Source organism: Belonocnema kinseyi, chromosome 10, assembly GCF_010883055.1.
Source record: "Belonocnema kinseyi isolate 2016_QV_RU_SX_M_011 chromosome 10, B_treatae_v1, whole genome shotgun sequence".
Classification (NCBI taxonomy): Eukaryota; Metazoa; Arthropoda; class Insecta; order Hymenoptera; family Cynipidae; genus Belonocnema; species Belonocnema kinseyi.
The window spans coordinates 49,103,267-49,116,899 of NC_046666.1; the positions used below are offsets into that span (position 1 = coordinate 49,103,267).

General features: G+C 24.7%; 1 protein-coding gene across 1 annotated transcript in view; it reads left to right on the plus strand.

Annotated features, from left to right (window-relative positions):
• Nucleotides 1-6,828: 6,828 nt before the first annotated feature.
• Nucleotides 6,829-13,633, plus strand: part of LOC117181110 — a 278,930-nt gene continuing 272,125 nt past the window's right edge. Inside the window, exon 1 of the mRNA XM_033373678.1 lies at nucleotides 6,829-6,929. Coding sequence (XP_033229569.1) covers nucleotides 6,870-6,929 — 60 coding nt within the window. The 5' untranslated portion in view covers nucleotides 6,829-6,869. The remainder of the gene's footprint in view (nucleotides 6,930-13,633) is intronic.

Below are 13,633 nucleotides of genomic sequence, written 5' to 3' on the forward strand. Positions count from 1 at the left end.
TCATTTAAATTTCTTTAATTTTAATAATTTTTCACCAAAAAGATTAATTTTTCACAAAGTACATAAATTTTTAACAAAAAGTTCAATCTTCAACAATAATAGTTAAATTTTCAGTTAATAATTAAGATTAAACAAAGAAAAAAATAATTTTGAAGAAAATACTTAAATTGTTATTCAAAAAGAAATAAATGATCAAATAAAATGTTAAATATTTCACTAAACTAGGTTAATTATCAGTAGAAAAAAATTTTGAACTTGATGAAACGAATTTTTAACAAGAGTTACATCTTCAACGAAAAAAATGAATTTTCAATTTTTATGATTCTTTAACTATAACAGTTAAATTTTTAGTTAAAAATAACTAATTTTCAACCAGAGATTAATTTTCAAATAAATTTATGAATCTTCAACTATAATAATTAAATTTTTGATAAAAAAAAACTTTGAACTAAAAATCGGATAATGGAAAACTGTAGGAATTTTTTCTGGGAACGAATGTTATTGAATTTAGAACCAAAAATATAAATTATAAACAAAAAAGTTCATTTTCAAGCACAAATAGTCAAATTTTAAACAAAATAATTTAATCCTCAACCAATACAGCTTAATTTTCAACCAAGAAGGATATTTTTTTACCAGAAAGATTAATTTTTAACGGAATATATAAATTTTTAACAATTAGTTGAATTTTTAACTTTAATATTTAAGTTTCAGTTACAAATTTCAAATTAAGCAAATAAAAACGAATTTTCAAGAAAATAGTTACATTTGTAACGAAAAGGAGATAAATTGTCGACTAAAATGTTGAAACTTCAACTAAACTAGTTGAATTCTCAGTAGAGAAATTAATTTCGAACTTGAAGAAACATATTTTTAACAAAAAGTTAAATTTCTTCGAAAAATATGAATTTTCAACTAAATTGATGAATCTTTAACTATAATAGTAAAATTTTCAGTAAAAAAATGAATATCTTTACAAAAAGACAAATCATCAACCAAAGGGATGAAGTTCAATTTTTAGTTAGAAGATGAATTTGTAAAAAAAGGAATTTCAAGAAAATGCCGAATGATGAATTGTCAACTAGGATAGTTACATTTATATTAAAAAAAGGTAATTTTCAAATTAAAAAAAACGAACTATAATAGTTAAATTTTTCAGTTAAAAAATGTATATATGAACAAAAGACAAATTTTGCACCAAGAGATAAGCTTTTAACTAAATTTATAAATCTTCAACTATAATAGTTCAATTTTCAGTTGAAAAATTAATATCTAAAGAAGGAAAAGATAAATTTTCAAGTAAATTTATCAATCTTCAACCTTAATAATTAAATTTTTAGTTATAAAAAAGGAATTTTAACTAAAAAAACAGCGAATAATGGGAAATTGTAAGGAAAGTGAGTTTTTCAAATTTCAATCATATTCTCGGAACGACTATTATTGAATTTTCAAACCAAAAAATTAATTATCAATAGAAAAGGTCATTTTCAAGTCCAAATAGTTGAATTTTAAACAAAATAGTTGAATAGTTGAACTAACACAGATTACTTCTCAACCAAGAAGAATAATTGTTCACGAAAAAGATGAATTTTGAACAGAATGCATCAATTTTTAATAAATAACTAGACTAGTTAAATTAATGGTAAAAAAATCATTGTAAACACAGAGACGTTTTTTTTTAAGTTAAATTTTCAACAAAAAAGATGAATTTTTAACTAAATTTATCAGTCTTCAATTAGAATATTCAATTTTCAGTCAGAAAAAATTGATTTTCAACTATAAAAAAACTAACTTGAAAGAAAATAGTTAAATATATAACTTAAAAAAAAAATTCAAAAACTTATAAATTATGAACCTTCAACTAAAATAGTTAAACTTTAAGAAAGAATTAATTTTTAATAAAAAAAAACTTCAAGAAAGTACCGAATGATGAATCGTCAACTATAATTTATTACGTTTTTATTTGAAAAAGTTAAATTTCAAATTAAAAAAAAAAAAAAATTTTAAACACATGATTAAATTTTCAACGAAATAAATTAATATTCAACTAAAAAACTGAACTTTTAAGAAAATACTTAAATTTTCAAACAAAAATATGAATTAAATATTTTTAAAAAACTTAATTTTCAACTTCAAAAAACAAATTTTTAATCATAATAGTTATTTTTTCAGGTGAAAAATTCATTTAAAAAGACAAACGAATTTCCAACTAAGAGTTCAATTTTCAGTTGAAATAATTAATCTTTATCATATACTAATTAAATTGTTCGTAAAAAAATTAATTTCCAACTGAACAAAAAACGAATCTTTAACAAAATATTAAAATTTTTAACCAAAAAGATGAATTTTCAACTAAATTTGGTCAAAGTAGTAAATTTGTAAGTAAAATGAGTTTTGAAAAAAATACTTGAATCATCAACCAGAACAAATTTATTTTTGAAAAAAAGAGAATAATTTTTAACTAAACTTTTGCATTTGAACAACAAAACAATAATTTCTAATAAAATGATTGAATTTTCAACAAATTAAATATTTTTACATAGAAATAATAACGTTTTTATTTTAACAATATGAAGCATGAGCCAAAAAGAAATTTATTATGATAACCGAGAAAGAATTTTAGTCACGATAAATGCGAAACAATTGTTGGAGTTTCCAGCCAAAACGGCGAAATTTTTCAGAAAACACATGAATTTTCGACAAAGTAGACCAATTTTCAAGCAAATAATAAAATTAATAGAAAATGATTTCTCAATAAAAATATAATAGTATTCGAAGAAAACGGTTGATTTCCGTTTAAAAAATATATAGTTATACACAATAATAATTGTTTAAACAATTTATAACCGACTACAAAATGAAAATAACGTTAAGCATGCGGACGATACAATATTTTCTGGATAAAAAAAATTGTTTTCTCAAGAATTGTTTTGATTCATTCTTAATTTTTGTCTGCATTTTTTTTTATTTAAAAGATCCAAAAGGAAATTACTTTTTTTATACATCCTGATTAACCCGATAAAGTATTTTCTGTCATTAAAAGTAATACTTGAGGATTAAATATAGTTGTGATGGTATAATCGCGAAAATATTTTTCAACGAATTTCTTGCACAGTTGTTTTATGGTTTTATCCGTATTATTAAAAATACCTAAATTACCAAATTTAGAGATTGGATGAGGAAATAAAATTATTTTTTGCCATAGGATGTGGAAACTAAAATATCATGCGTATATGAGAAAATCAATACAAAACAGTTTCTTGCTACCACAGTGACCTACTACCGAAATATCAGGGGTTAAATAGCATGTTATGGGGTGCTTTGAAAACTCCATTGGGGACATAAAAACAAATTGAAATTTATTTTCTTAAGTTCCTATTATACAGATAAAAAATAACAACATTTATTCTTTTAAAATTTACATTAGAAATTTTCAGACTTATGATATACATTTTTTTACATCAATTACAAATGTAATACGATTGTTTCTTAATTCAGTGAATTTAATACCATAGTTAAAAATATTTTTTTAGATATCGAATTATGTACACTGATGTCAGAAAAATTTGTAGTAAGTTTAATTTCTGAAAGATAAATCATTTTTAAAATGTAAATAAAAAATTGCTTTTCGAGAAAAACATATTTACAGTTGGCCAATTTGAGTTTTTTTATGATAGAAACAAAAGAAGATTCATTGGTAAATTATTGTTGAAGGCTAATTCCTTTGTTCTAATTTTTTAATGAAAGAAAGTTTAAAATACTAGTTTAATATATAAAAATAGGATATAAATTTCAGGATTTTCATTAATGAATTTTCAATTACAAGTGCTTACAAATTATTTTCATATACCAGTATTTGAAATTTAAGTTACGTTTATAATCTGAAAGTACTTGCATTTTTTTAACTTACGAATTATTCAAATTATATACTTCCAAGATTTTTATTTATTGACATGTGTTGTGCATTTTTTTATGAAATTAAAGAATAAAAATAATAATAATGAATAATTATTCAATTTAAATTTTTTTTGCTATCTACACATTTTTGCTTTTGCAACAATACGTAAATACGTGCGATACGTAGAGATATGTGGGATATATATTCTTTAAGATACTTTGAGGTTTTTTCTTAAAATCGTGAAAACAAAAATGACCAAAAAGTAAAGATTTTTACAATAATATTGGGAAAAAATTCGAAAAATTCAGTGAGTACACTATAACATTTTTGGTAATTTCCCCATATTTTTTTTCTATACGTGCAAAAACTATGGCGAATTTTTTTATGTATACATTGGCTAGACAATGAATACTATAAAAAATATTAAATAAAACTAATTTTCACCTAATTATGGCTTTTGGAAAATTCTCCAAAAATTGATTTTTTTAAATCGCGGAATGAAACTTTCATTTAAAAAATTGAAAAATGATTTTAATTGAATTTTTATTAGCTTCACGTGAAGAATAGACATATTATTTTCATTTTATTCTAAAAAATTGTTTCTGTTTTTAATTATTAAATATAGGGATCTCTTAGACACTTGAAGAATTTCTTAGAAGTTTTTAGACACTTGAAGAATCCAAAAACCACCAAATTTTGAAAAAAACTTCATTTAGCAGATTAAAAAAAAAGTTTTTTGGAAAACTTTTAAAATATCATAACTTTATCAAAAATAACTTTTGTTAATTTTTTTGTTATTAATTATCGTCACAATCTCTACATAACAAAAATTAACATAATTTTTGCTCTGATAGAACAAAAATTGACAATGTTCAACTTGTTAAATATCTTGGAGGAAATTTTTTCGGGAAAATTCATAAAATTGGATGTAATTTGCGGTACCATTATTTTATAGGAAATTCCCTGAAATAATTGTCTACAGTAAATGCTTCAAAAAACAATTGCCAATAAACAAAAAAAAGAAGACCTTCCCAAACTTTCCCAACGCATCCTAATTTTTTCAAATCTTCATTTCTACAACTTTTTGTTGCATTAAACTAATCCAAATTGAATTTTTATCATAAATTACTGTTATTATTTTTCAACTACTTACAGGAAATTGACTCGAAAAATTCTTTGGATAATTCTAGAATTTTTAGGATATATTCTCCAAGATACTTTAAGCTTTTTTCTGCGAAATCGTAGTGGCAAAATTACACAAAAGTACAGATTTTTACAATAATATTAGGGAAAATTTCCCTAATTGTGAGGAAATATTAAAATTCTGGGAATTTGTGTTAACATGAATTTGGGGAAAATTCTATGGAATTTTTTAAAATGATAAATGCTTCATTTTTTGGATCAAAAGTGACACCTTGCAAATAAATTTTTTGTTGTTCAATTATATTATCTATAATACTCAGTGGGGTAAATGTGTTTACATAATAAAATATAACCACTCATGAGGGTCACCATTATGGGCCGAAACTTTTAGTTAAATTAAAAATAAATTGAATTAGTATTTCTGTCCCTACCCGGGTAGAATTATATATGTGGGCCTGGTAAGGCACTGACCAGTTTTCCCTAGTTTTTGCGTGGCCCTGGTCGGGTCAACTGGCAAGGGCCATACACAGCGTGTAACGCTTTTGCAGATTTTTGCCCTACTTAGGGCAAACTTGCCAGGTCCTATCCAGTTTTTCGGAACTATGCCCTAATTTTCCAAATTATAATAACAAACAAAAACTAGTTTTAGAAAACAACATTTATTTTATTTAGTATAATGCTACTAAAAATACATATTATACTATAATTTTTCAGTCTTTGATGCTACAAAAAAAAAGCCTTTTCAAGACCAGTAAAATTTTAGCAATTGCTTTAAATTTTAACATTTTATATTACGCAAAATTTGATAACTTTACTAAACTTTTAAATTTATTACAAAAAGAAAATTTGCCTTTTATCAAATTTAAACCGTATCAAAAATTATTCATAAGTTTAAAATTGACATGTATGGTATTCACTTAGACAAAAATTTGTAATAATTGAATATGTAATTAATTATCAAGCTTTTAAATATACTTCAGTATTTTTGTTTGGCATATTTGACATTACATCTTGAGTGTGGCGTAACAAAGTAAGTATCTCTCGTGAATTCCCGACGTGGGGCAAGCCTCCGCAAAACTCCAGAAAATTTTTTTTGATATAATATTCATATGTGGTAGTCATTTTATTATTTTTCATTCGGAACATTTAAAATAGAAAAACTGGTCTGGGTCTTGTCAACGCCACTTTTTAAATGGGCCATAATAGGGAAATATCTACACGGGTAGAGCCAAAATAAAGATCCAATATTAGAAACGATAAAAATTTTGATTCATAAAACAATCCTCAAGACCAGATCTCCCACAAAAAAATCTTTCCTCATTTTTCCAACACATCCCAATTTTTTCAAATCTCCATTCCTACAACTTTTTCTTGCATTAAACGTCTCCGCAGTCAAAAATGACGAATCGCAACACCCGAAGAAAAACAGATCCAAGCTTTTTCCCACTGGATCGTTCGGAATCGTGGCTTTCGCCACTTGGCACAGATCGATTACAATTCGATCTGTCCCTCCTCGGCGGCGTATTTAAAAGAAGATGCCTAAGATTCTCCAAAGTCTTGCCGCAGTTGTAACTTCCATAGTAAGAACTTTTAAAAGGCATGGATGCGTTGAGCGTGTGAAATTTACAGTGAAAGAAAGAAGCGGAAAGATATCGCGAATCGCGATTCACGATTTTGCCCCTTCCCACCCTTCACGTTGACATCCCCTTTCGGCGAAAGTGGCGCCGCTTCCTGTCTGGCCTACAATCTCTCTTCCCGCGCGTGATTGTATACCGAAAACACCGCCAAAGCATCTCCGCGGATTTCGCGGATGTGTTGAGAATAAGAGATGGCCGTGCGGTCAGCACGGACATGTTGCCCGAAAGCCGCTCGGAGTTTTAAAATATCGGTAAGTGAAAACAGCCACTCTTAAAACGTATCTTTCAGAATTCTCTCTCTTGTGTAGCAAACTGAACGCGTCCATGTGCATCGAAACTTGCGTAGTGGAGGGGTGTATTTCGGCCATCTTTACACTAGCGCGGTCTTTTGCTCTCCTATTGTAAGGGGATTTCCCTCTCTTTTCTGACCGGGCGCGCATGCGCGGCGCTTCCTCTTTCTTTGACACGTGCCGCGCCGTCGCTTCATTCCGCGGGAATCGAACATTAACCATTTCATACCCATTCCCGGGCGCGGGTCCAGAAAAATGACCTGAGGGTGGCTGCTATAAACAAAAACAAGTTTCTGGTCATTTTCCGGCTACGAACAATTTTTCCAGGTCATGGAAATTGCAAAATTGAAAATTTCATACTGGAAAAAAATTTGTGATTTCAGTATTGAATACTTGACAACAAAATCACAGTAGTTGGAGCATTAAGACTATTTTAAATTTAGGGATTCCTAATTAAATTATTTTTTATTCAATTTTTGCGATTCTATTTATTTATTTTATTCTTCAGGTTAAAAAAAATTAGATATTATTTATTCGCGAAAATCAGCCTTCAGAAGCGGACTAGGATTTACCAAACTATTCGGTGAAAGTCTTTCAGACCGGTCCTAAAAGTTCTTCAACCCATTTTTTTTAAGAGTTCAAAAGATTTGAAAGATTACCAGGGATTTAAAAGGATGCCAACTGTTTTGAAAGAGATTTGAAGGATTGTAAGGAATTCACAGAATTTACAAGGATTTTAATTATTATAAGGATTTTTGAAAGGAATTTATTTAATTTATTTAATTCAAAGGAATTAAAGGAATTTTAAAATATTTTTTTAAATTTTATGGCAGTCCAAAGAATTTAAAAATAAAAAATTAAGGGATTTAATAGCATTTCAAAAGTTTCAATAACTTTTAAAAGACTTAAGTGAAAAATTATGGGATTGCAAAGAATTTCATAACCTTTATGATGATTTTGAAAAATTTCATTAGGTTAAAAATGTTTTAGGGTGTTTTTAATTATTTCAAGGGACGTCAGAGACTGTTAAATATTTCAAATGTTTTTCATGGGATTTTAAGTCATTTTTAACAGATTTCAATAGATACCAAAAAATTATAAACCGCTAATAATATTTCTATACATTAAAAAGAACGTCAGAGAAACCAGGGATTTCAAAGATTTAAAAAAAATTTCGAAAGATTTGAAAGGATTTTATAGGATTAATAAGATTTTAAAATATTGAAAAGTATTCCATTGGATTTCGGAGATTTTTTAAGATTCATAAATATTTTAAAGGATTTTGAAAAGATTTTGTAACATTTTTGAGGGTTTTAAGTAACTCGAAAATATTTTAAAGGATTTCAATAAGGTATTTTAATCAATTTCATAGGACTTTGAATATTTCAAGGAATATCAGATTTCATGTATTTTCACGGGATTTCAACAGATTTTATAATACTTTAATGGATTTCAATGTATTTAAAAATGTTTAAATATCTGTTACAATAAAATAGTAGAATTAATTAGAAATTAAAGTTCTTCCTTAATTATTTAAATAGATTGAATTTTTTTTAGAATTATTTTTTCCCATTCAAGAAATTGTTTGAAAGTTTAACTACTTTATGCAAAATTAATTTTTTTCCTTTGAAAAAAATTTTGTTAATTGAAAATTGAACTATTTAATTTTTGGTTCAAAATTAGTTTTTTTTTTATTATTCCCAATATTATTTTATATATTTAAAATTAATATACTTTTTTTTTATGAATAATCGAATATTAAAATTTTCATTCAAAATTGATCTTTTAAGTTGATAATTCAACTACTGGTTGAAAGTTAAATTACTGTGCTATTTTTTTTTTTTATTTTTCATTTGTTAACGATTCATCAATTTATTTTTAAATGTTGTTGAATTTTTTTTCAAATTAAATAATTTAACTTAAAATTCATCTATGTTATTTCTATTTTATTTATTTTGTAAAAAATGTTTTATTATTGATAGAAAATAAATGTTTTCTGCTATAAATTAATCTTTTTGGTTTATTTCAACTCTTGTTATTTAAAATTATGTCAAAACTTTTTTGGTTCAAATATAGTGTTTTTTTATTCAAAATTGAAATCTTGTTTAATTAAAATATCAGCTATTACATTTTTTGTTTAACATATATTTTTTTTAAATTTGAACTATTTTCTTCAAAACTAATCTTTTTTCGTTGAAAATAATTTTATTATTGAAAATTTACCTATATAATTATTGTTTAAAATTCGTCTTTTTGTGAATTTTACTGTTTTTATTTGAACTTAAAATCTTTTTTTTAGATATTAATTTTTCTTTGAGAATTTATCTTTTTTGTTGAATATTCCACTAGTGTTTGAAAGTTAAATTAATTTCTTTAAAATTAATTTTTTGTTGTTAAACATTCATAATTTTAGGTTATAAATTAATTAATCTAATAGAAAATTTATTTATTTTGTTTTTGGTTGAAAATTAATATTTTTTTTTAATTTCATGTATTTTGTTAAAAATTTGTCTTTATTGATAGAAAATTAAAGTTTCTTGCCAAAACGTAATTTTTTTGGTTCAATTCAACTTTTTTATTTAAAAGTATGTAAAACGTTTTTTTTTGGTTGAAATATAAAGTGCTTTTAAAATTTTTAAATTGAAATCTTTTTTAATTCAAATATCAGCAATTACATTTTTTGCTAAGAACTAATTTTTTTATTGAAGAGTTAACTATTTAATTGAATTTTTCTTAGAGTTAAAAGTTAATGTTTTTAAATCGAATATTTAACTATTTTTTTTTATTAAAAATTGATCTTTTAAACTTGAAAATCCAACAATTTGGTTAAAGCTTCACGTTTACTGCGTCGATGATTTGTCTTTTTGGTAGAAAATGAATCTTTCAGACAAAAAGTTTTTTTTACACTTGTTATTTAAATTATGTATTGTCTTGAAAATTTATTTTCGGTAGAAAATTAATCTTTTTGACGGAAAATTCATATTAAAAGAAAATCAACTACTTGGTTGAAACTTAAAATTTTTTTCAATTCATTTTTTTTTTGTTGGAAGTTAATTTTTTTGTAGATGAAAATTCAACTTCTTGGTTGAATATTCTTGTTTTTTGTTGAAAATTCGTCTTCGTTGCTAGAAAATTAAAGTATCATCTCTTTAGTTGAAGTTGAACTATTCTGTTAAAAATTCAATTTGCTGTGTTCGAAATTATTTTGTTAATTGAAACTTGAACTATTCCATTTTTGTTGAAAATTTGGCCCTTTGAAGATGAAAATTCAACACAATGGTTCATTTTAAATTACTAATTTTATCAGAGAGTTAAATTGAATGATATGAAGTCACTTTTCTACAGATTTTTAGATGCCGAATCCGCATTATTTGAATCAGTCAAAATTGACTTCGAAATCAGTAAAAATTGACTGATTAAAATTTAAAGTTTAGGAAATTTAAATTTTATAAGAATCAAATTTCAAATCCTATTTAACGTCCAAGAATCAAGTTAATGTACAGAATTCCTGAAAATAAAAAAAAAGAATCCAACGACCAAATTTGGATAACCACCATAATCGCAATTTAAAAAGATCCTCCTTTAAAAAGACAAAAAAATCTGTACAAAAATAAAAAAGAGGAAAGAAAAACTCTTTCCCCTTTTTTATTTTTTCCCCAGAATTTTTAAAAACCAGGAACTCTTTTTAAATTACAATAGGATAATTTCAGAGTTTTTGTCCAAATTTGGTCCTTGGATTCTTGGTTTTATTTTCAGGAATTCTATACATTGATTAAAGTTTATAGTGTAGGATTCTTACATGAAACCACCATGAACAAAAATTGTGAAATTAGTTAGAATTGTCAAAATATAGGAAAAATTTGCTTTTACTTCATTTAAAGAATTGAAACACTGAATAAAAAATTTAAAATATAAGAAGATAAATATAAAAATAATTTGACTTTAAAAAAAAGTACATTCGTTTCCGCTCATCAAAATTTATACCCGCCCCAATTCCTCACCATTTCCGCTCTTTTTTTTTTGTATTGACTCAGGGCTTGTACTTTTTCTCTTTGAAGGAATCTACCACGTGTCGATGGAATTACACATTGAACGAGACTTGCCTCCAAGTGACATACATATGGCTACCCTGGAGCAAGAGCTCGTTTGTGTCTGGATGAATGGCGCTTAACTTTCCAAAGTGACACTTCTGAACGATATAAGAACCTACGCGTACAACAAAATAAAAAAAAAATAAAAAACGGGAATAAAAATCATGAAAATAAGTCTTGCTTGAATTATCATTGAACAATTTATGTAACATGATTGAATATTAAATTATAGGAAATGAATTGATACATGAAACTGCTTCATTTGAATACAGAAACGTTTCGATTTGTTACACTCTTAATTCGAATCAGTCAAAAGTAACTTTGCATATCAGCCAATTTGCCTTACTGATATAATCAGTGATTTTAAATGATAAAAAGGGTTTGAATTTTCAAGTAAAAAAGGTCAATTAAAATCAAAACTGGAATAGTTAAATTTTCGATTACAAAAATGAATTTTTATGAAAAAATGGAGTTTTAACAAGGTAGTTAGATTTTCAACAAAAGAGATTAGTTTTCAACTGATTGATGAATCTTTAAACAAAGAAAAAAGAATATTTAACAAAGTGGTTCAATTTTCAACCGAAAGTCGTTGAATTAAAAAAATAAAAGAATTTTCCGCCAAGAAGATTAATTTTCTACTAAAAAAGACGAATTTTTAACAACATATATGAATTTTCAACCAAAGAGATGCATTTATAACCAACCTGATGATTCTTAAAAAAAATGAATGTTTAAGAAAGTAGTTCGAATTTTAACCAACTAGTAACATTTTCAATAAAAAAAGTAATATTTGATATTTCCACCAAAAATATTTCGTTTTCAAACCAAAAACAGTTGATATTTCAATCACAAATTATATAAATTTTTAATAAAAAATCTTGAACTAAAACAGATCAATATTTAATAAAAAATGACATTGTTCAATTTAAATGTAATTAATTAATTTTCAACAGCAACAACAAATAATTCAACAAATAGTTAAATTTTCTACCAAGTAGCGAAATTTTAAATTAAAATAATGAATATTTAAACAATAAAAGGAATTTTTTACAAATTAGGTCAACTTTCGAAGTTGCCAACAAGTAGTTGAATTTTTAACTAAAAAACTAAAAATGGTCAATTTTTAACCAAAACTGGAAATGTTCAATTTTAGACTAAATTAATTAATTTTTAACAACAAAAAATTTAACAAATATATACATTTTTAACCTAGCCGATGAATTTTCAACTAAAATAAAATAAATTTTTTATTAATCAGTTCGACTTTCAAAGTTGCAATCAAGTACTTGAATGTTTAACTAAAAAATATCAATTTTTACCAAAAATGGAATTGTTCAATTAAAAAATTGCTTGAGATTAATTTTCAACAAATAGTTAAATTTTCAACAAAATTATTTAACCATAAATCAAGTAGCTTGATTTTAAATAAAAAAATTAATTTTTAACATAGTTGTTAAATTTTTAACTAAAGAGATCAATTTCCAACCAAAAGGATAATTTTTTAATAAGGAAGCTTAATTTTCTACCCAAAAAGACAATATTTCAACTAACTACATGAATTTTTATCCATTGTTTTATTTTTATAACTTATAAAGAATAACCATATTTTTCAACAACTAGCAACGACCAGAGATAAATTTTTAACTAAAATAATAAATCGTCAACTCGAAAATGCATTTTTTTAATGCGTTTTTTCAAATTCAATCCTTAACAAAATAACTGTATTTTTAACCAAAAAATTAATTTATAACAGAAAATAAGAGAAAGTTGAACAAAATTGTTAAATTTTAACAAAAGAAATCAATTTTTCCACTAAAGTGATGAATCTTAAAAAAAAAAATTTCAACAAAATTGTTTAATTTACAACACAGTATTCGAATTTTCAATATAAAAATTAGTTTTGAACAAAATATTTAAATTTTCAACCAAGGAAATGAATTTTCAAGCAGTTATTTACCAATTATTTTAACTTTTAACCAAAAAATATTTCAATTTTAAATATAAAACCATCTAGATCAATTAAAAAGCCGAATTTTTAATCGAATAGTTTAATTCTCAAAAAAATAGTGAATTTTTAACTAAAAAATATCAATTTTTAACAACAAACTTTTTTTTTAATATTTAAACTTTTAACCAAGGAGATGAATTTCTAACTGAACTGATGAAGTTTCAACGAAAAAAATGAATATATAATGAAGTAGTTCAACTTTGAAACTATAGTAATTGTATTTTCCATAAAAAGTTGAATTCGCAACGAAAAATGTAATAGTTGATTTAAAATTAATTGAAAGTATTTAAAAATTAAGTTAATTAATAAAAAAAACGAAGTAATATAATAAGTAATATCCACTGCGACCGAATCAGTTATTTAAATTATCTAAACTGTGACTTTCATTCATTAAATTACTGATTTTTAATGACGTAATCAGTAATTTTCACTAATTAAATCAGTGGTTATGAATGATATAACCAGTACTTTTCAATAATTCAAATCGACATTTTGATTGATCTAATCCGTAACTTTCAATGCCTTAATCAGTCATTTATCGTTAATTTTAAAAATTCATTAAAATG